General features: G+C 55.6%; 7 protein-coding genes across 7 annotated transcripts; 2 read left to right on the forward strand and 5 right to left on the reverse strand.

Moving 5' to 3' along the window:
* Positions 1–95: 95 nt before the first annotated feature.
* CCOS01_13100 (methyltransferase domain-containing protein) lies at positions 96–1,411 on the reverse strand (the record flags this gene model as incomplete). The annotated part of the gene is made up of 2 exons (XM_060461246.1): positions 96–766; positions 931–1,411. 2 exons carry the CDS (start codon positions 1,409–1,411, stop codon positions 96–98), a joined length of 1,152 nt encoding a protein of 383 aa, XP_060308448.1.
* A 1,706-nt stretch (positions 1,412–3,117) lies between these two features.
* CCOS01_13101 (O-methyltransferase) lies at positions 3,118–4,617 on the forward strand (the record flags this gene model as incomplete). Its single annotated transcript, XM_060461247.1, has 4 exons — positions 3,118–3,451; positions 3,525–3,651; positions 3,718–4,184; positions 4,301–4,617. 4 exons carry the CDS (start codon positions 3,118–3,120, stop codon positions 4,615–4,617), a joined length of 1,245 nt encoding a protein of 414 aa, XP_060308449.1.
* A 1,336-nt stretch (positions 4,618–5,953) lies between these two features.
* CCOS01_13102 (uncharacterized protein) lies at positions 5,954–6,925 on the reverse strand (the record flags this gene model as incomplete). Its single annotated transcript, XM_060461248.1, has 1 exon — positions 5,954–6,925. The coding sequence occupies one exon, from the start codon at positions 6,923–6,925 to the stop codon at positions 5,954–5,956; it is 972 nt and encodes a 323-aa protein (XP_060308450.1).
* A 4,156-nt stretch (positions 6,926–11,081) lies between these two features.
* Positions 11,082–11,431, reverse strand: CCOS01_13103 (uncharacterized protein; the record flags this gene model as incomplete). Its single annotated transcript, XM_060461249.1, has 2 exons — positions 11,082–11,171; positions 11,360–11,431. The coding sequence occupies 2 exons, from the start codon at positions 11,429–11,431 to the stop codon at positions 11,082–11,084; spliced, it is 162 nt and encodes a 53-aa protein (XP_060308451.1).
* A 1,264-nt stretch (positions 11,432–12,695) lies between these two features.
* Positions 12,696–12,944, forward strand: CCOS01_13104 (uncharacterized protein; the record flags this gene model as incomplete). Its single annotated transcript, XM_060461250.1, has 1 exon — positions 12,696–12,944. One exon carries the CDS (start codon positions 12,696–12,698, stop codon positions 12,942–12,944), a length of 249 nt encoding a protein of 82 aa, XP_060308452.1.
* Positions 12,945–14,493: 1,549 nt separating this feature from the next.
* CCOS01_13105 (uncharacterized protein) lies at positions 14,494–15,324 on the reverse strand (the record flags this gene model as incomplete). The annotated part of the gene is made up of 2 exons (XM_060461251.1): positions 14,494–14,839; positions 15,074–15,324. The coding sequence occupies 2 exons, from the start codon at positions 15,322–15,324 to the stop codon at positions 14,494–14,496; spliced, it is 597 nt and encodes a 198-aa protein (XP_060308453.1).
* Positions 15,325–15,913: 589 nt separating this feature from the next.
* Positions 15,914–19,310, reverse strand: CCOS01_13106 (male sterility protein; the record flags this gene model as incomplete). The annotated part of the gene is made up of 4 exons (XM_060461252.1): positions 15,914–16,369; positions 16,444–18,151; positions 18,203–18,951; positions 19,038–19,310. The coding sequence occupies 4 exons, from the start codon at positions 19,308–19,310 to the stop codon at positions 15,914–15,916; spliced, it is 3,186 nt and encodes a 1,061-aa protein (XP_060308454.1).
* Positions 19,311–19,445: the final 135 nt, after the last annotated feature.

The raw sequence follows: 19,445 nt of genomic DNA on the forward strand, positions 1-19,445 counted from the left end.
GTTGATGGCTGAGAAATCTTCCTCCCAACTCCGTTCAACCTTGGTGCAACCACTGCCAAACTCCTGTACCAGCAAACGCCAAATCCCTCTCATATCTAATAGCTACCATAAGGCTTCTGCCCGAACACCACATGGAACGTCAGGTACGAGTGTATCGACACATTCATCAGGCTCTTCCGCACATCAATCAAAAACACCTCCACCTCAGCAGGACTCCATTTGAGCCCCCTTGTCAACGGCGCCATGCTCACGGCCTGAAGCGCATCAATGAGCATGCTGCGGTTATACAACCCAATCGTCTTGAGCTTCTGGTCCCGCGGCCACGTCCCGATGGGCACCTTCCACACCTTTTCAACAACATTCTCAAACCCACTCTCGCGGAGCATCTCCGAGTTCCTCTCCATCGCCAGCGGGTTGATGCCGAAGCTCCGGAACCCGGACATGCAGAGGTCCACAAACTTGCCGTAGCCGTACTCCTCGGGCCCGGGCATCGTCCCGTCGTCGCACTGCAGGACGAACCGCAACTCCTGCAGCTCGACCCAGCCACCCGGCTTCAGTGCGGTGAAAGCTTGGGAGAGCATGCGCGGCCAGTTCTTGACGGCCATGCACATGTGCCGCGCGTGCACGAAGTCGAGGGAGGATGGCGGCCAGACCCATTCTGCCTCTGCGTCGTCGACGACGAAGCGGACGTTGGGGGGCACCCAGGTTGGTTGGATTGGGCTCAGGTCGATGCCGGATATGTCTGCTTCTGGGTACTCATCGCCCACTTGAGATGGTGTCAGTACTTACTCAAGGTCATTTGCGCATTCAACGATGTCATCTGGTGAAAAATTGCCCATCTTAATCGTCTAGATGCCAGCATGTCTGGCATAAAGACACTATCGAAATAGCAGACGTAAAAGCAGAAAATCACGCGAAGAGGAGACTCACTATCAATAGCCCAGATCCCCGTGCCCGTACCAATATCAATAATCTTTTGCGGATTCTCCAACGGCGCACAATGAAGCTTTCCATCCATGACATTGACGCACATGGCATGCTTCATATCTTCGCGCTCCTGCTCCGGCTCGTCATTGGGCATCAGGTATCGGCCCTCCATGTACTTGTGATACCGCCGGGTATTCTCAAAGACGTAGTCGCGCACGCTGTTGGATAGCGACGTCGAGGCCGAGTGGTTGCCGATGCTGCTGCCGTCGAACCCTTCGTCCCAGACCTCGTCCCCCGCCCGCGACGATGCGCCGTCATCTTCCGTGTCGGCCTCGACCACGTTCTCCGCTTCAAAGTCCTGCTGTGGTGGTGCCTGCCGTCCGCCCGATCCTGATCGCGAGCGGTGTCCCGATTGAAGCAGAGGGGGGGAGGGTGACTTTTCGGGCTGGTCGGCTTCTGCCCTTGCTGTGGTGGTGTCCGCCATGACTTGTGCGATGCTGGCTCAAACCAGGCTCGAGAAGAAGACGTACGAGCGGCTTATTCTGTCCCGTTTCCCTTCCCGCGGTTCCTGCTCGACTCTGTCACCGAGGAGCGATTGATACCGCCGTCTCCGATCGACGTCGCCTGGGGTTCTCAAGTGAGGGCTCGTGTGTCTGGCCAGGATGTGCCCAAACTGGACGTTGAACTGAGATTCGCGAACGTAAGAATGAGACGGAGAGGGGGAGCGCGTGCTGGGGTCTTTGACCAGGTCCAGGAACATAAGTGTCTTTCTGTCAGAAACCTTAAACGGTTCCTTGGGAGCGGCACCCCGTACGTAGGAGAAAGGCAGAGTGGTTAGGGGGGAATAACGTGGACCGAGCCAGTCTGGTATGAGCAAAGTCGAATGACCATCTGGCGAAGAAGAAGAAGAAAGTGGAAGACAGGAAAAGCCCACAATGAAAGCCGTTGAGACCGGAGTTTCGGGGTTCGTTTGTTTCTTTTTTCTACATTCCTTACCCTATGGCTTCGGACCTTTTGTTCTTGTCTGTCAGCGGCACATCAGCAGCAGCTCGACGAAAAGGAAACGTCTGGGCCTCTGAATTGTGTCTGCGTACCAAAGTGGCATGTCGGCTCAGTCGACTTTAATGCCCCTGCGCCATCCTCTTTGCTCAACAGACCTATCAAGCTACGTCCTGAACAACTTTAGCCGGGTTTGGTAGGAGACCGGCGCCACAGTCTAGAAGTGTTAGTACAGAGGCCGATTCCTTTTCTCACCAGACTATTCCCGGAGCGTGGGCCATGAGCAGAATAGCTGGACACGGCAGACTCCTCGATTGTGTCTGTGAGAGAGCTGAAGGCTCTGCCGTCATTCAGTGGCGCTCCGAGATGTCTCTGTTTCTCCGTCTTGTTTGGCCGGGTTTCTTTCAAGCACGCGGTCCTTCTTTCTCCTCTTCCCACCCTCCCCCCCCTCCTCTTCTGAAAGTCGAGGTCCTCCAGCCGCCGGACCGTCAGTCCACGTCTGTGGCCCCCCTCCTCTTTCACTCAATTCTTGTGGCTCGACTGGTTGTGCTGCTTTAGCTTGACAGTAGCTGCGTTTGCGCCATTGGCTAGCCGGTTGAAACCCCTCCGATCCTTCGAGGAATGTGTCCCCAATTCATGCAGAAACATGTAGGACTAGACGACCGCGGAACGTTTTCACCGACGTGGGTTGAGACACCACACCGAGCTGCCGCATCCAGCTACCGTCCATCCCTGGACGTAGCATCACCGCATCGAGTGAGGAGAAGCTTGGGAACTTGAGGCGCATCAGGAGGGAAATGCGGACCAAAGGTTCTTTTTTTGCGCGCTTTTTCCTCTCCCCTCAAGTCATTGCTCCCCTCTCCGATCTCAACATCCATTGCTGAAACTTTATGTGCGCTTGACTTGTTACTGGACGGCACAGTTCATCATCCCATCTCACCCACATTCCGTACTCGTACATTCTCCAACAACGCGACGCCTGTCAAATCCCGTGTGCCCGGTTTCCCGTGCGGCGTAGTCAACTTGCTTCCCATGCAATCACACCGTTGATCTGCAAACCTGCAGCAGAATCCACATAACTTCGTTCGGAAAGGGAACGTAATCACATTCCCCGTGTAACACGGCCGTGCAGATTCCGCGCCGTTCAGCGACCCGGTAGAACTTTGTTTGCTTCGGGGTCCCACACCGAAAATGACAAGCGACATTGGCGCTCAGATCCGGGAGGAGGCCGCGGCAGCGACGGAAGAAGTCAACGCGGCCCTCCAGAGCTTCGTAACGAGTCCCGGTCCGTCCGGAGGTGACTTGGACAAGGGCCAACGGCGGCGCATCATCGATGCGGCGAATAAGCTCATCAACGCCGTCAAAGATCCTGGCGATGAGTGGTTCGATGCCACGGCGCAGGTCGCGCAGCTGGGCGCGAACCGGCTCTTTTGGGAATGGAAGGTTTATGATCACATCCCATCCGAAGGCAGTATCTCGTACGGAGAACTGGCCAAGAAGGTCGACGCTGATGTATCGCTGATACGTGAGTTTGAAATGCACTGCCTCAGGGCCAACCCATTGAAGCTATTGGGAATATTCTGGTAACACTTTTTCAGGACGGACTGGTGGTGTGTTAACTTCAATGGGCATCCTACAACAAGTCGGCGACGACTCCGTCGCGCACACAAAGCGCTCTCGCATCTACATCGACGGTCACCCAGCGGGACAAATCGTTGGCATGGCGTCTGTTCTCTCCCTCCCATCCCTCAACCATTGCCCTCTAAATGCCTTACTAACACCCTAGTGTAGATGGGAAAACGGCCTGGTACCGTACGTCCACATGCCAGCCTACTTTGAAAAGTATGGTCGCAAGGAACCGCAGACTCTCAACAACGTCCCGGGCACCTACGCATACGGCGTGCCAGAGTACGGCTGGTACGAAATGCTGCAGCACGACCCGCCGCGGATGCAGCGGTTCCTGCGCGCCATGGGCCCCATCGAAGAGAAGATGCCCATCTCGGGTATCTACGACTTTGGGTGGGTTGTCGAGTATGCTCGTGAGAACGCGGGTGACCGGCCGCTTTTTGTCGATGTCGGCGCGGGACGGGGCCAGTCTATCAAGGCGATTCATCGCGAGAACCCTGGGCTCCCGCTGGAGAGGTGTGTGTTGCAGGATCGTGCTGAAGTGGTGGAGGCTGTGAGGAAGCTTGATGATGAGGATATGAGGTTGGTGCAGAAGCAGGTTATTGATTTCCACAAGGAGCAGCCTGTTAAAGGTGAGATGATATCTTCTCGAAATTTCGCTGGTTCACCGCTTGGTGAAGCCAGATGCACTTGCCTTTACATGGCAAGGAGTCTCCAGGCTGGTAGCTGACCGTGTCATGACTTCAAGGTGCCTTGACCTACTGGATCCGCCGGTGTCTACACAACTACGGCGACGAGCTGGGCGTCAACATGCTCCGCATCATCGCCGAGGCCATGGCGGAGGACAGCCGGCTCCTGATCCAGGAGGACGTGATGGGGAACCCGCCGCACTACACCTCCACGATGCTCGACTTCATGATGCTCACCTTTGGCGGCAAGCAAAGATCGCTCGAGTGCTGGACCGACATTCTCGGGAGGGCGGGCCTCGCGATCAAGAGCGTGTCTACGGGTCAGGGACCCTGGCGGCACCTTGCCGTGATTGAGTGCGTCAAGGCCGCGAGGTGAGGCTATCTTGAGTTTGAGGGTCGAATCTCGGAATGAGATCGGAAGTTTCAGTAGTCCTTGTGTGTCCGCGCGAGGAGGATTGGGTTCGCGGCTGCGATGCTTTCTGACGGGACTGATGTGGCTGGGATAGGCGGTGAAGTCGTTGATGTGTAGGCCGACGAGAGAGAGACCAGTAGATAGCAACTTAATATGACACTATCGAAGATCGACGGGAGACAAGAGGTGGTTGACTTCAGCCTCACGCATAACGTGTATCAGCAACACCGCCAGCCTCTGCATTCTCAGGCCAGAAGTCGGATGCCATGTCTACAGGACCCCTAGCTAATCGGTTCCGGTCATCACCGGAGTCACCGTTTAAGCAAGAAAGGACTGGAATGAATCTCGGCTAGCCCCTATTAATACTGACCCCCGGCCCCGGGGAAGAGCCGCAAGATTCCTAGCGAAGCCCCCAAAGCGGGTCGTGATAACTCAATTCTTCACCGCTTCTTTCGCCCGGAATGGCGGCTTGTCCGGTCCGGTCCGCCTAATGTGTTCCGGCTCCGGACGGGCGGGAGGACACCAGGCTTTTCGAGTGTGCAGACAGATAGGCTCATGTAGGCTTTTTGCAAATGGGTCTTGGAGACTAGCGGTGTATGCAGAGATTCAGTGGTGTTGCAGTAGGCTGGAAGACGTTGACACTATCTGCCACAACATCAGATGGCAGTTTAATGGGAATATCAGATGAAAAGAGCCTCACTTGTCCACGGGCAAGTATGATTGATGAAGGTCACGGCCAATGACATTGTCAAAGAAGGCATGTAAAATATGATGTAGGCGTGTATGTGGATATGTAATTGAGTCTCTTGGAGACTACATGTGTAAATAACTATCAGTCTGTATACGAGTAACTGTAGCCCTCAAAAAGACATTTGTTTCTCTGACTCGCTTCTCTCCAATCTTCCAAGTCTCGTGTCGTCGTCTATCATCTATGTGTCGCTATGCCATTCTGATACTCAAACTTCAACTCTCTCCGTGTCTTCATCCCCCGTTTCCAAGAGAATCTCAACAACCAGAACAATAAAACATTAAAAACAAGATTATGCAATAAAGCAAAGAAGGAAACAAAAGTATGACGAAGAATCCAACGATACCAAATGCTGGGTATAAAACGCCAATGCAGCCTTGCCCAGCCGCTTGTGCAAATGCCGCGCCGACTCAATGATGTCAATGCAATTCCCATCCCCTTTCCAATCCATGATTCCGAAATCAAAACCCCAGACGTTCAACACCAGCATCAAAGACCAAAAGGGAAAACGACGTAAAAATAAAGCAAGAAGCGTGTGAAGGTAAAGGAGACTCAAGCCGTCTTGGAGCGAGTCCACCCAAACCAACCCCTCTTCCGCCCACCACACCCCTTCTCGCACGGCATGTCCTCATCAAGTTCGAGCCTGTACCGCCGCACACTACCCGTGTCGTCGTCGAACGCAACGTGCTTCTCCTTGGGCACAAAGCAGTCCGGAACAAGATGCCTCTTCATCCACCCCTTGACGCCCGTCCTCGCGGCGTCGATGGCGGCGTACTCGAGCCTCCGCGTGCGGTCGCTGGTCCAGTAGTGCGTCGCCTGCGGCGGCAGCGGGGGCGCGAGCTCCGTGCATTCTTGGCTGTCCCGCTGATGCTGCTGGCGGTGAGAGTGACTACCGGGCGAGGAGAGGAGGAGCTGGCGCTGGTCGAGCTCGAGATCGTCGCCGCGGCGCGAGGGCCGACGGGCGGCGAGTTCGACGTCTGTTGGATGCGCCGGGAAATGGAAGAAGGTTGCTTGCGGCTGGGCGTGTGGGCGTTGTTGGGGGTGGTAGAGACTGCTTCCGCTAGTACGTGCCGTTGTCGCCGGGTACGGGCTCGTCTTTGCTGCGCGGCGCACTGTCGGACGACCACGGGAGCGGGGGACAGCGGCGGCCGTGGAGGAGGACTGGGAGGATGAGGCCGTTGATGTGCGACGGGGGTTGGAGAAGGAGGACCGCGGGGGCAGGGACTCGTAGCCCGAGTCTTGACGGCGCATCTCGGCGGGTTCGGGTTCCTTGTCCTTGTGGTGTTGCGGGTGCGGTGACGGGAAGTGGTGGTAGTGTGAAGGGGCCGGCGCCGGGGCTCGGATCGGGGCCGAGGTCGGGGCGGGGACGGGGGTCTTTGAGGGCGGGGAGCTCGGGGCGTAGAGCTCTACGTCGTGGAAGCTTTGGTAGGCGCAGGTGTAGTACGTCGTGTCGGAGGCGGCGACGCTGGCGCGGGACTCAGTCCGGAAGGTCATGTTGGAGGGGAAGGGTGAGAGGCGAGACATGTTGTGTGGTTTTTGTTGTCTTTATCGATGTGGGAATATGTTTTGTTGTGCGTTTGTGCGTTTGGCCGGTGAGAAGAGTCGAACGGGTAGATATTCTCTCACGCAAGCTTCAGGCGGGGTTTGAAAATGCTTTGTTTTTTGTATAATAGAACTCGGAACGATAGAAAGTGAATTCCTCGTCATGAAGCCATTGGATGATTTCCCTCCTCACTTGATCGAGCACAGGCGAAGGAAGAGATGCGATAGCGAAGGTGGTTGCGCTTATTGTACTTCTGTGACGAGTTGGAAGAAACGCGATGCCGACCAGCGAGCTTTTAGGAACCAAGCTTCAAGCTGCGAAGGTAAAGACGTCGAGTCGAGGGGATGAATCTCGCTTGCGGAAAGGCCTCCCAGGGACACTGGGGAAGGGGGAGGGGAGGATGTTTATTGTATTAAATAAACCCCAGTTGACGAGATGATGAGAGAAAAAGGCGGAGATGAGGTACGAGATTTGAACGGAGCGTTCGATTGTGTGTGAAGTTGCGGTCAATAAACGAAAGGAGAGAAAAAAACCTAGACCCCTCCGATGAGGGTCCCCCGTTTCTAGGTTCCTGTTGATCTGACGACAAAAGTGTCGGAGTGGACTCGTTGGCGTACTGGTTCGACAGTTCGTCTCGTGGAAAGCCCCCTGTTCGTGGCCCTTTTTGGTTACGCAGTACAGGAGGAGAAGGGAAGTGTTGTTGTTTTGAAAGGCGGGAGATGCAGGTCCTTACAGGGCCAGAAGTGGACGATGCAACTATTGCGAATCGAGAACGGGTACAGGGCCTATTTTGTGTGGTGATCGTGAGGTTCTTGTGCTGCTGGGTTTGATAGACCCCGGTCGAGGGTGGCAGGGGGAGTTGTCGTCGTGGGCGGGCTAGAGGGCCGTGATTGGGTCAGGATGTTGCGGTGAGGCGCCGATGGGGTCTCGTGGTGCTGCAGCTGGGACCTGGGATGTCTTGCTGAGGAATGGAGGGGGATGTGAGATGTATCGATCGATGGAGTGTATGGAGGCGGGCGGCGTTGGCAGCTGCTGGTTTGACCAAAGCCCTCTCTCTCTTCTCAGTCTTGCTTCTGATAATGAGACTGTTGTTGATATTCTTTCTTCTTCATTGCCCGCCAGGACTTTGCAGCGTGGGGTGACGGCAGAAGGGGGGTCGTCCGGAGAGAGACAGACGGTGGAGGGAGGGCGCGGGATGGAAATATGTAGGTACAGACACCGCCTCGAGAAAGAAGCTTGGAGTTGTTTGGTTGGGTTGATCGCCGTTTATGCGTGGGTGGATGATGTGGCTGCTGCTATGCCTGCCGGGATGAGCTGCGAGGTTATCCCCCGGTACGGATTGGCTTTTTTGTCTTTCTCGTTGGCGTCGGTGGGTTAGGGGTGGTGCTTGTTGTTAAGAGTTGGTTTATGCGGGAAGCCCACTGCGACGATTGAACAATGCCAATGTCTTTCCCGTCTTGTCAAGGTCGGAAAATGTGTGCTGGGCCTGGCAGCGGAGACGGGTTGAAGGGGTGAGGGATGTAATTCTTGTAGATGGCTGGGAAGGTTTATAGGGCGACAAGTAGCCGTACTGGGATCAACGGAGCAGAGAGAATGAGAGGGAGGTAATGCAGAGACCGCGTACGGGACACTACTGAGTCCTTACTGAACGGTCTGAAGAGCAGCAGGGCAAGCCGGCGGCCAGAAGATCAGACGAGGAGGAGGGGGGGGGGGGGTGTGAAGTCCAAAGTCGTGTGCTGCTGCGGGACGGGAGGGGGGTAGTAGACAGGCTGCAGGTGCAGCAGGTGGCCAGGTGGGCGAAGGGCGGTTGTAACTTGTTGATGAGACGACAAGCCGCCGATGTCAAGAAGCTCCAAGTTCTAGATTCCGAGGTCCCAAGGCTGTCTCAATATGCATGTCTCAAGACCACACAAGTGTAAGAGACAAGTTGCGTGAGCGGACTGGGCAGGGAAACACGGATCGAAGATGAATGAGCAGAAATAAAGTGGCGCGGTGATATATCGGGAATTAGAAGTGAACAGCGGCCGAAGAAGTTCGAGTCTGCAGCGCCTTTGCACAGTTTTTACCGGCACCAGGTCCCGATCGACCTTTTCTTCAGACGCAGGTTTGTCCTTTGACAAGAGAGCGGGAGAAAACCGAGGAGGGTAGAAGCCTGTACGCCTACTACAGAGAAGAGGGGGAGGGGCAGAGGCCAAAGGACAGGAAAGGAAAAGGGAAAAGGGCCTTTCGTGTCGCAGAGTTTCGAAACTTGAGACGATGATGTAGTCGCCCGGCGATGCGCTACACGCTAAGAGATAATCCCAGCGATAAAAACCGCATCTTTGGGATGAGATGAGAGAGCGGTACCTAAGTGCTAACTTGGACGGTTTGGAAGAAGCAGCGTTAAAGGCGAGCCACCGGCGACGGACTGGAGTCGAGTTGAGTCTAGAACCTCTGGGCGTTGTGTTGCCCTCCAGGCCTCTTGACGCAACACGGTGGAGATGATAAAGATGGGGGAGGCGAGTCACAGTGGGTGGGCACTTGGGAAGCAAAACAGTAACACAAGAGACTTGCAGAGGCACAGAATGTCCGCTTCCAGCATGCAGGTGGTAGTGAATTTTGTCCTCTCGCCCGCTGCTGGCGGGAGGCGTTGCGCTTTACGGATAGAGGATTCGCGTTGATCTTTCACGTTGTCGTCTCAAGTGGCGTTGCGGCGCCTCTCTGTTCATGCAGCTAATGTTCTTTTTGGGTGAAAGGAGAGAAGACTAAGAGAGGATGAGAGGGGCGCCTGGTGTGTGCTTGTGTGTCATGGTTCGTGTAGTGTGTAGTGTAGGTACCCTTTTCTAGACCGTACTCGGCCTTCATCCGTAAGAGGAACAGCTCAGGACCATAGAGTTGGCCTGCAATTATGGTCTGTTTTGCTATGTACCTATGATGGGCTTCATGCGCGTGGTTGCGTGCAAGTGAGAGACTGCACATGCGAGGCGGCGGATCGCGGAATGGGTCCCTGGCACAAGAGAAGGGTTGTAGGGCCTGAATTGCGTAAAGCGCTGGTGTTGTTGCAGGAAAAGCTCGACAACGTCCGAGGAGGGGGCTTAAATCCTCCCAAGCCTCTCCTAGTCGGAGTAGCGGTGACGCACGAGTGGACGCGTGTGGGATGAGATGGGCAGAGTTGAGGATCGATATGATGAGATTGAGGGGAAATGAATGATACGAGAAAGGTGAGTAACTGAAGATGAGATGAGAACCGCAGTCACTGAAAGAGTGTGTGCTGAACGCGTGTTTGTTTGTGTGATTGAAAGAGGGCATTCAAAGGCTTGACGGAAAAGCCTCCATTTCGAGACGAGGATGGCCCGGCGACGTGGTGTTGATATCACTCCACCTTTGATGCGTTGTTCGACGGCTCGTGGAGATGGAATGAGGGCTCGCTCTTTCACACTATTGAAGAGACGACCTGGGAGCTTGAGACGGCCGGAGAGCAGCCCGAGAGTTTAAGTCGCGGCGACTAGAACAGTAGGACGGCGGCGCTGCTTCTCTAGCTTCACTTTGCTGCGTGAATTGACGGGCGGGAACGGGATGGCGGGCCTTGAATCTCGTCAAGTCATGTCAGTGAGCATATCGTACCCTTTCTCTACCTGAGAACGAGGCACTCCCGGCCGGCATGAGCTTCGGCTCTTTTTCTTTGAGGAACGCTGTTACTGAACAATGAAAGAGCCGAGAGCTGAAAAAGCTGGGCGTCAGTCCTCGGTTGGCGCGACTATGAATGTTTTGTTTGTATTAATCAGACCAGCAAAACGTCTCGCTTCGTTTCTTCTGACGTTTCGGTCCACCCGCTAGCTTCGTTCACTCTTGACAGTGACAAGTACGACGTTTTGACTCTCCCTTGGCTTTGAGTGGGTTGGATGAGCGTGCATTCACGGTCAAGAACGATTAAAAAAAGAGAGTCAAGGCGAGACGCTGTGGGCTGGTCGTGCAGGGCGGCAAGGTTCTCCCCCATGTCAAGAAAGTCTAGAGTTCCCATGGCGGCCCCTCACTGGGATTCTTCCCGCGCAACCGCCGATGTCGCTAGAACGCCGGGCAAGGTCCAGGCATGGAGTTTGGCGGAGCAAATGGTGTGTGCGCGGAGTGGAAGAATGAGTCGAACGTTGTGTGTGTGTGTCACTGTGTTGTGCCTTCACCCCTCCTTTTGGGCTGGCTCTGCTTTCCTGGGGATTTTCGTGAAGGAGGGGCAGAATATTGCGAAATCTCCTGCGAAGGAGGGCTTGATTAGGGCTGGTCTCTTTGGTAAAAGGTTGTAATGCTAAATGCTTAATGAAGGCGTGTGAGTTCAATGCCAGTGAGCATGAACGAATGAATTATGAGGATTGTCTTTCATCCACCCCCATCATCATGCGTCTCTCCGTAAAAGGCAATATGAGCACCTCTTACTTTGGCACTATGTAGCCTTCACGAGACGACGAGGTGGTATCGCGAGGATCACGTATCACAAGCCAAAACAACATGCCCATTGCTCAGAACCATACAGAGGAGGAACATTGGGATGTCAAGGAAATAGTCACATGAGTGAGTGCGCGCAGCAGCTGCAGAGGCAAAGCTGGTGTGAGACTACGGTAGCTAGCACAAGTGTCATTCATTCCCAGCTTGATCTCGACTCTGAGAGCGCGTCTCTTGACGGATGAGAAGCCCCTCACCACGTTACCCAAGGCTCAAATTATTGGACGGGGGTACTATTTCCGTTGCAGGATTCAGCGGCCTTGTCATTCGCGGCGCAGTTGATAGCTCTGCTCTGAGCTTCAGTGGTTGAGAGTGAGACAGGCAGTCCCTGATCTCCTTTTCACATGTCAGACTCATCCTCCATTCACACACGCATTCACTCACACCCTCACACATCACTCACACGCATCTTTGGCTTCTGCTACCACACCACTCCAGGAGTCAATTGACCCTTGGATTGGACGCCGTCGCATCGTCCCTGATTCACACCAGCCCAATCATCGCCTACCGCGTCAACCTGAATGTATGCCGCCTGCTGCGACCTGACGTGCCGACCCAGGAGGAGGTCACCCAGCGGTCATCGTACATACCCGACCCCGTGGGCAGCGATTCGCTTCTCGCGTACATGAATCCATCCATCCATCCCATCTCACTATCGATTGATGGATGGATGGGTAGATTGCCGTCTATCTCGCGCGCCTGAGATGCGACAGGCTCTCATCCTCGTCTGTCTGGAGACCAAGTGCTTACAAGAGATACTTCACACGAGGGCGACGGAAGCCTTTAGGCCAGCCTCAATAATGCGAATGAGAGCATCGCATGAGTCCTCCGTGAACCCACGCAGCTTTGCTCAGCCACCGCACGTTGAAGCTATATCCATGCCGACCAACCTTATTAACCGACTGCAAAGTTTCCAAACGGTCCCGTCAGCACCAATTATCACACGAGGAAATCCAAACCTACAATCTGAATCAGGTCGTTGGATTCCGTTCTTCGTCCGACCCTCCAATTCCGTACGGGTTCGCCAGCGCGGGACCACAGCCACCTACGATCGACCACACACACCCATCCAGACTTCAGTCACTTCCTCCACGAAGCCACCAGTCCCAGAACTGGCAATGATCCTCGAGACCACGAGGTCACGCTCACTGCGACTGGGACTGGGCTGGCCGGACGGGGCTTGAACGGCCATGCACGAACCAGGCTGGGCCAGCCAGAACTTCGCAGCCGCCTGGCCCTGCCGTCTTGAGACATGCGTTCTATTTCCAACTGGCTGTCATGAATCCTCCTGCTGCTGAGCCTGCCACTAACTACTGTGCTGCTGCTGTGTGTTCTGGCGATTCAAACTATTACCAACAGCGTGTGGCTGCCAAGGCTGCGTGCCACCAGCGCACCGCAAAGACAATGACGACGCCATTATCACAGGCTGCCGAGATGCCTCCCGCTGTGAGTTGCTTTTTCCACATTCCAGAGAAACTGGCCCTGCTGTTCCAGCAAACTCCAGAGTCCGAAGTCTGCCCTACTTGACCTATCTGACCCCCATCCGACCCCCGCCGATGAGATCAATCTTTCCCCTCCCTCTCCCGATCCCACCCCTCCAAGGCTCTCAGCCGGGTCCGCATGCCTCATCGAGCACGCCCGTGGACCACTACCGGGATGATCGCTGTCAGCACCCTATCCTCCCCGTGCGGGGCGGGAAAGAGAAGGATAAAGTGCGGATAGATGAGCAAATCGTGGAATTTTAGGCCCCTCCCTTTCCCGTACACTGCCGAGATCTCCCTATACAGGCTATACTGTGAATACTGAATTCGTTTCTGGTTGCTGACCACCAATGTTACCCTACGGAAATGCTTCAGTGAGTCTGCGCTACTACGCCAAACATGCCACGAGATCACCCGTGCGTGCCGTGCTGCGAGATTGTCGGAGGCTACGGGCGTGTGTCACGTAACTGTCACATCCCGAGGTTCTGGTGCTGCCGCCTAGGCATTTGATTTCTGTCACTTCGTGATTTCGTCTGCTCTTCGGTCATCCACGCGTTCTCTGCTGGACGTACGGAAAAGAAAGAGAATGTTCGCGCTGTGTCCCTCTGTCTTCGACGGTCGACCCTGAATAGCACAGTCGCACAGATTCACGGCCTGGCCGTCGGTCCCCGTCACACCACAGCAGCACAAGAGCAAGACTACTGTGTTCGAACCTTGCGACGCGGAAAGGGACCTCGGCCATTGCTATTGTCTCAGCCGTGCCGTTGTATCCAGTCCCCGAGGCAAAAGACCTTCACGAAATCACCTGCCCGCGCCATCACTCTTGCACTATGATCGATTAATCCCATATCTGGCGGTCAAACTACTAAAGTGCCCCGAACACCGATAGAGGGACAAAACATGACGCACACAAATGGTGAATTTCCTTATCCGAAAGGATCATCTCTAAGTTTATGTCAACGTGTCGTACGCTCGTTTACTAACAGCGGATGTCCCGGCATGGCCAAGTCGATCACAATTTCGAGTGAGCAGAGCACACGTACTGAACGGCCGCGCCGTCGTCTGTAGACCTGGGAAATTCGGATGACTTTTTTGCCATCGTTAATGCATCACTCACACGGTCCACGAACACGACCAAGCGGCGATCCAAGTAAAGCACCAAGGCACCAAAGGCTAGGACCCAAAACCCGTGAGCCTAAATCAGTTCAAATCCGAGCTTCCCTTCCCTGCCGCCTCACTCGTGTGCCCAATATTAGGCTCAGGCCAAAATCATGCTTCCTGGGCCATTACGTTTTCCTGCACATTCTCTGCGTACCTGTCCCAGTCTCAGTCTCATTGTCGGCCAACGTGAGCCTCTAATCCTCGCGCCATGACATTGTTCCCTGGGGATAGCGCTCACTTCTCCCGCTCTAAGGCAGTCATCTCAACAAGGCGTGCCGCTGGTCCGAAAAGACTTCGGGACGGATCATAAGCTGCATACACGGTCATAGGTAGTAACTGTTAGTATTCTACGACACGAGTGAGCGCCATTATCACAAGCAAAACACAAGTCCTTCTTTCGATACATGTGGTCATCGGTCAGATGCCACCGCCCATCACGCGGCGCCCCAACTCCCCCTCTCACACGGCCCCTCTCCCAGAACAACATGCTCCGGCGCCGCGTTCCCGGCAAACGGCACCTGCACCAGCACCGTCGGCTCGTCGCCGGGGAACTCGGTAAAGTGTCCCGCGTGCACGCTCGCGTTCTTCAAGTCCGCCGCGATGACGAGCGACGAGGATACCGTGCCTGGCTGAATGTACGCCGTCCTCTGCGCCGGACGTGTTGATGCCTCGTCGCCACTGCCGCCTCCTGGTGGCGAGAGCGACGGCGTGGCCTGCGACGCGTTCCTTGGCGGTGCTGGCGATGTGATGCGGATTAGGCCGTTGAGGATGACTGTCAGCCTGTGCAAGGTTGGTGGGGATCAAGTCAGTCATGAGTTTTCGATACCGAGAAAAGATTGACGTAAGCTCGCACTTTTCGAGTCCTCTTTGTTCTTTGTCCATCAAATTTCGAAGAGTAGCTCAACAAAAACAAAGAGATGGGAATGAAGCTCGGTCGTCTCATGAACAACGAAATCCCTCCCATACATACACACAGAGAGAGAGGCATGAAATGCAAGAAGAAAAAGGACTCACTGCACAGCCGGCGCCCAGGCCTCTCCCACCGTCGTCCTGGGCTGTATGATGGACCACTCTGCGCGCGCCAGGTCGCCGCCGACGGCGTAGTTGAGAGCCGCGCGGGCTTCGACGGGGACGGAGGTGAGTTGCCAGCATTCGATGACGGAGTAGCCGTCGCGGGTTGAGAGCGCCGTAATATTGAGCGGGGTGAAGGCTTTGACCGCTGTCGTGAGGACTGCGCCCAGGGCTACGAGTCTAGGTATATGCATGGCCCTTCAATCTTTCGGTATCTAATAGTTACTGTGGGTGAAGACGCTGCGTAAGAGAGAAAGTCAAGAAGAAGATGGGAATTGGAGACGACCTCTGAATCTTTCAAGGTTGGTGATGTGGCTTTCGGATGTCCGAGTCCCCTACGGTAGCATGCGTCTTACCGCTCTTCGTGGCGCGCAATGGCTGGGAATCCGTTCCAAGACCTTCCTGCAAGAGGGGATCACTGTGACTGGCTGCGCTTATGAGAAGGTGTCTTGCTTCACCGGCTGGTCTCGAAAATTCACAGCTCACAACTCCCAAGACTGCCGACCAGCCGCCGCGTTCCTGAACATCTCCTTGGGGTAAAGTTTGCAATATCGAACTATTTCCATGCCCAACCTCAATTAACCCCTCATTGTAAGATCTGTAATGACATAGAAAACCAGAATCGTGCTAATATCTCTGCGGGCAGACTTGATCGAAATGTAGAAACTCCAATTTCTCTTATAGTCATGATATCCAGACAAACAGCACTACAATTCAAAAGCCTTGTTACAATATGTCAAACGCCAATCATGAGTCCACACATGGTATAACACCCCCTACACATCACCACTGGGTCTCCATCCACCTCACCATCCTCTCAACAAGCCCGCTCCCAACAACATCCCACCCGTCCCCGACAGCAGCGCTCCTCTGGCCCGTCCTCTCCGTCTCAAACACGAGACCCTGACGACCGGGCCTGTCGTTGTCGTACTTGTCCTCGAAAAAGCCCAACAGCTTGTACGTTGGGTTCTGCTCCGGGTCCGGGTCGGACTCGCGGAGGCGGCGCACCCACTCGCGCTGCGAGACGATCTGGAACTCGAGCCCCGCGTCGCGGAGGGCTCGCAGGAAGTCGAAGGTCCAGTGGAACAGGCGTGGGTTCTGGACCTGATATACGAGGTCTAGGTCGGCGTCGTCGGGAGAGGAGGGTGGTGCGCCGCAGGACGTGCAGCGTGGGCCGGTGAGGCGCGCGAGTTCGAGGACGGCGAGGGCCATTTTGTCGGCTGGCATCCATGAGGGGGTCTGCAGGAGATTCTTGGTTAGCACTTGATTCACTCCTTATGATCTCTCGTCATGTAGTGAGAGTAAAAGCTTACCTCTTCCAGAGCAGGCAGCGCCTTGATGACCTTTGCGCTGCGAATCATCAACGGGATAGCCTCCGTCTGATTCCACACGCCGCCCTCTGAGTCGCCCACAATCTGACCCAATCTCAGAACCCTCGCCGTCATACCCGTCTTGGTCGCCGCAGCCTTGACGATGTGCTCCGTAACGACCTTGGACCGGGCATAGCCCATGTTCTGCGCGTGTTCCAGTTTCTCAACGTACGTCTCCTTCACCCTCGCTGGGATAGGCGTGCCCGCCGCTGCTGAGATAGACGAGCAGAAGAACAACCTTGCGGGCGCGACTGTTTCAGTGCTGAGACAGAAGTTGAGCAGGTTGTGCACGCCGCGAATGTGCTGCGCCTCGAAGCTCGCGACGCCAAGGTTGAAGTTGACGGCCCAGGCCGAGTGGATCACCGTCGTCAGGGACCGGCGGAGCTCGGCGGCGGCGTCGGCGGGAAGGCCTAGGTCAGGAAGGCCGAGGTTCGTCGGCAGGTAGCGCACTTTCGCCTTGTCTGCTTCGGAGAGGCTGAGGCCCTTGGGGGTTAGGGAGGCGAGGACGCGGGATTCGGCTTCTTCGGCGGAGGCGGCGCGTGCGAGGCAGTAAACTGCCTTCACGTAGGGTTGGCGGACGACTTGAGCGAGGAGGTGTGCGCCGAGGGAGCCCGTCGCGCCTGTGAGGACGACGGTCTCACCTTCCGGGGTGATGTTGCCCGGCGTGCGCTCGGAGAAGTCAGAGTATTTTGCAATGAGCGTCTTCATCACCTCGATCTCGTCTTGGGCATCTACAGATTCGCCTGTGCGGAGGGCGTAGACGTGCTTGGACAAGGAGAGGACGTTTGGATACTCGAAGACGACGTTCTGGCCCAGGGTCTTGCCGCCGAGATCGACGCCGCGCTGGATATGGCCGCGCGCGGTACTGGCCTGGAGACTGTCGACGCCGGCCTCGAAGAAGTCGGTGTCCTTTTCGACCTTGGAGAAGCCCAACGTCGAGCTGAAGAGGTTGAGGAGGTAGTCTTGGAGCTGCGGCAGGTCGAGGGTGAGCAGCTCGCCACCGGTGACGTCGTCTTTGGGCGCCTCGAAGCGTCTATAGACGTCCTCGATGAGGTCTGCGAATTGCTTGTAAAAGGCGGCGCGGATGACGGTGCCCTTGTCCGTGCGGGGGTACTCTGTGCCAATGTCTACCACTTCAATCATCTCTAGCGAGACGCGGCCAAAGGCCTCGGCTCGGGCGTTGGCTTCTTCGATGACGGGGCTCAAGGTCTTGAGAATGTCGGGCTTTGACAGGCCCTTTGCGTTCTCGCTGGGGATGATGACGAGGCCGGGGATAGACTTGTCGACGCCGAAGACGACGACTTCTTGGACGAGCTCGTGCTCACGGATGTGGTTCTCGTAGGGGATGGGCAGGACCTTCTCGCCGTTGACCAGGGTTACACGGTCGTCAAGACGGCCTAGGTACCTCCAGGCGTCTAGGATCGTGGGATGAGGAACAAAAGTGTCACGGGTGCGGTAGGAGTTGGGAGCCGGGTCGTCCGAGTTGGACATAACTTTTGACGGAAGACCGTCAAGAACGACGCACTCGTGGACGTCGCCTGCGATGGGAATCATGCGCAGCCACGGCTTGGCTGATGCCAAGGGCCGCATGTAGTTCCAGTACTTGTCCCCGGGCTCGCGGAACGAGGTCATGAGCTGGCCCATCTCGGTGCTGTGTCAAAGTCAGTAAGATTCAAGCTGGCCGGGAGTAGAGATAACTTACGCCCCATAGTGCCCGACGAGATACACGCCCGCCTCAACGAGTCGATCACCCAAGTCATCGGGACAACTGCTGCCGCCGTACAACACAAGCTTGAGTCTCTGCAGCGCCTCGATACCTCCCTCCGTCTCCGCGAGAAGCTTCAGTGCATAGGGCACGCAGTGCAAGCTGCCGGGCTCTGTAGCGTTCATGGCCTTGACCAACGTAGTTCCAGAAAGTGGCAAGTTGGCATTGTAGATGGCGATCCTGTGACCGGCGACAATGGCACGGAACAGCGTCGAGATTCCATGATTGTGGAAAAGCGGCAAGGTCAAAAACGCGCGGTAGGGAATGCCGCTGGAGTAGTTTGAGATGCACGCCGCGTGCGTCTGAAAGATTGGCTTGGGCAGACCTGTCGAGCCGGATGAGTGTACGATGAAGGAGATGCGCTTGCCGGCGTCGGGGTGCGTGAATACGGGGAATCGGTCGCCCGAGGGAGTCGGGAGGTCGTAGTCGGCCTTGTCAAGGATGTTGAAAGTGGTGATGGGTGACTCGGCATTGATTTGGGAGGCCATGTCGCTGTACCGTTCCGAGATGACGATTCTGCTGCAATTTGTCTTCTTAAGGAGGTTGGCGTAGGCCTCTGGAGAGAGACGTGTTGAGAGGTAGAGCACGGCGAAGCCCATTCTCGAGAGGGCGAACATGGAGACGACATAGTTGATATCTGAGTTTGCTAGGAGGGCAACGACCTCTGCTTGGTTTGACGAAGGGTTCTGGTCGTTGTTAGTCTGCGTATTCCTCTACATCGACTAGGAGGTTGCTCGGTGAGAGGGTCGCCTCGGTGAGTTTTAGTACATACCTCTGGGAGAAGACCAGCCTGGGCATACTTGCGCGCAGCTTCATCGGCGAAGCGATCGAGGTCCTTGGCTGTGTAGTTGACATAGTCGTCTCTGCCGCGCGCCGTAGCGGGGTAGGCCAAGACATCGACATCTGGTGCCTCGTCCACGCGCTTCAGAAGCAAGTCGGTGACGGTCTTGAGCTCAATAGGCTTGACAGTCTCCACGGTCTCTACAGTGGGCTTCTCTGACGTAAGGATTGACCGCGGAATCACGCCTTCCGTGTGGATAGCCATATTGAAGAGGACGCCACGATTTGGGCGGTTATGATGGATGAGAATAAGCAATAAGTCAGGTGTTCAAAGATGTATGGAAAAAAAGAATGAAGGATGCTCAGCTTTGAGCGAGTACACCGCTTGATAAGATTATTT

Source organism: Colletotrichum costaricense (genome assembly GCF_030867565.1).
Source record: "Colletotrichum costaricense strain IMI 309622 chromosome Unknown Scaffold_16.1, whole genome shotgun sequence".
Taxonomy (NCBI): Eukaryota; Fungi; Ascomycota; class Sordariomycetes; order Glomerellales; family Glomerellaceae; genus Colletotrichum; species Colletotrichum costaricense.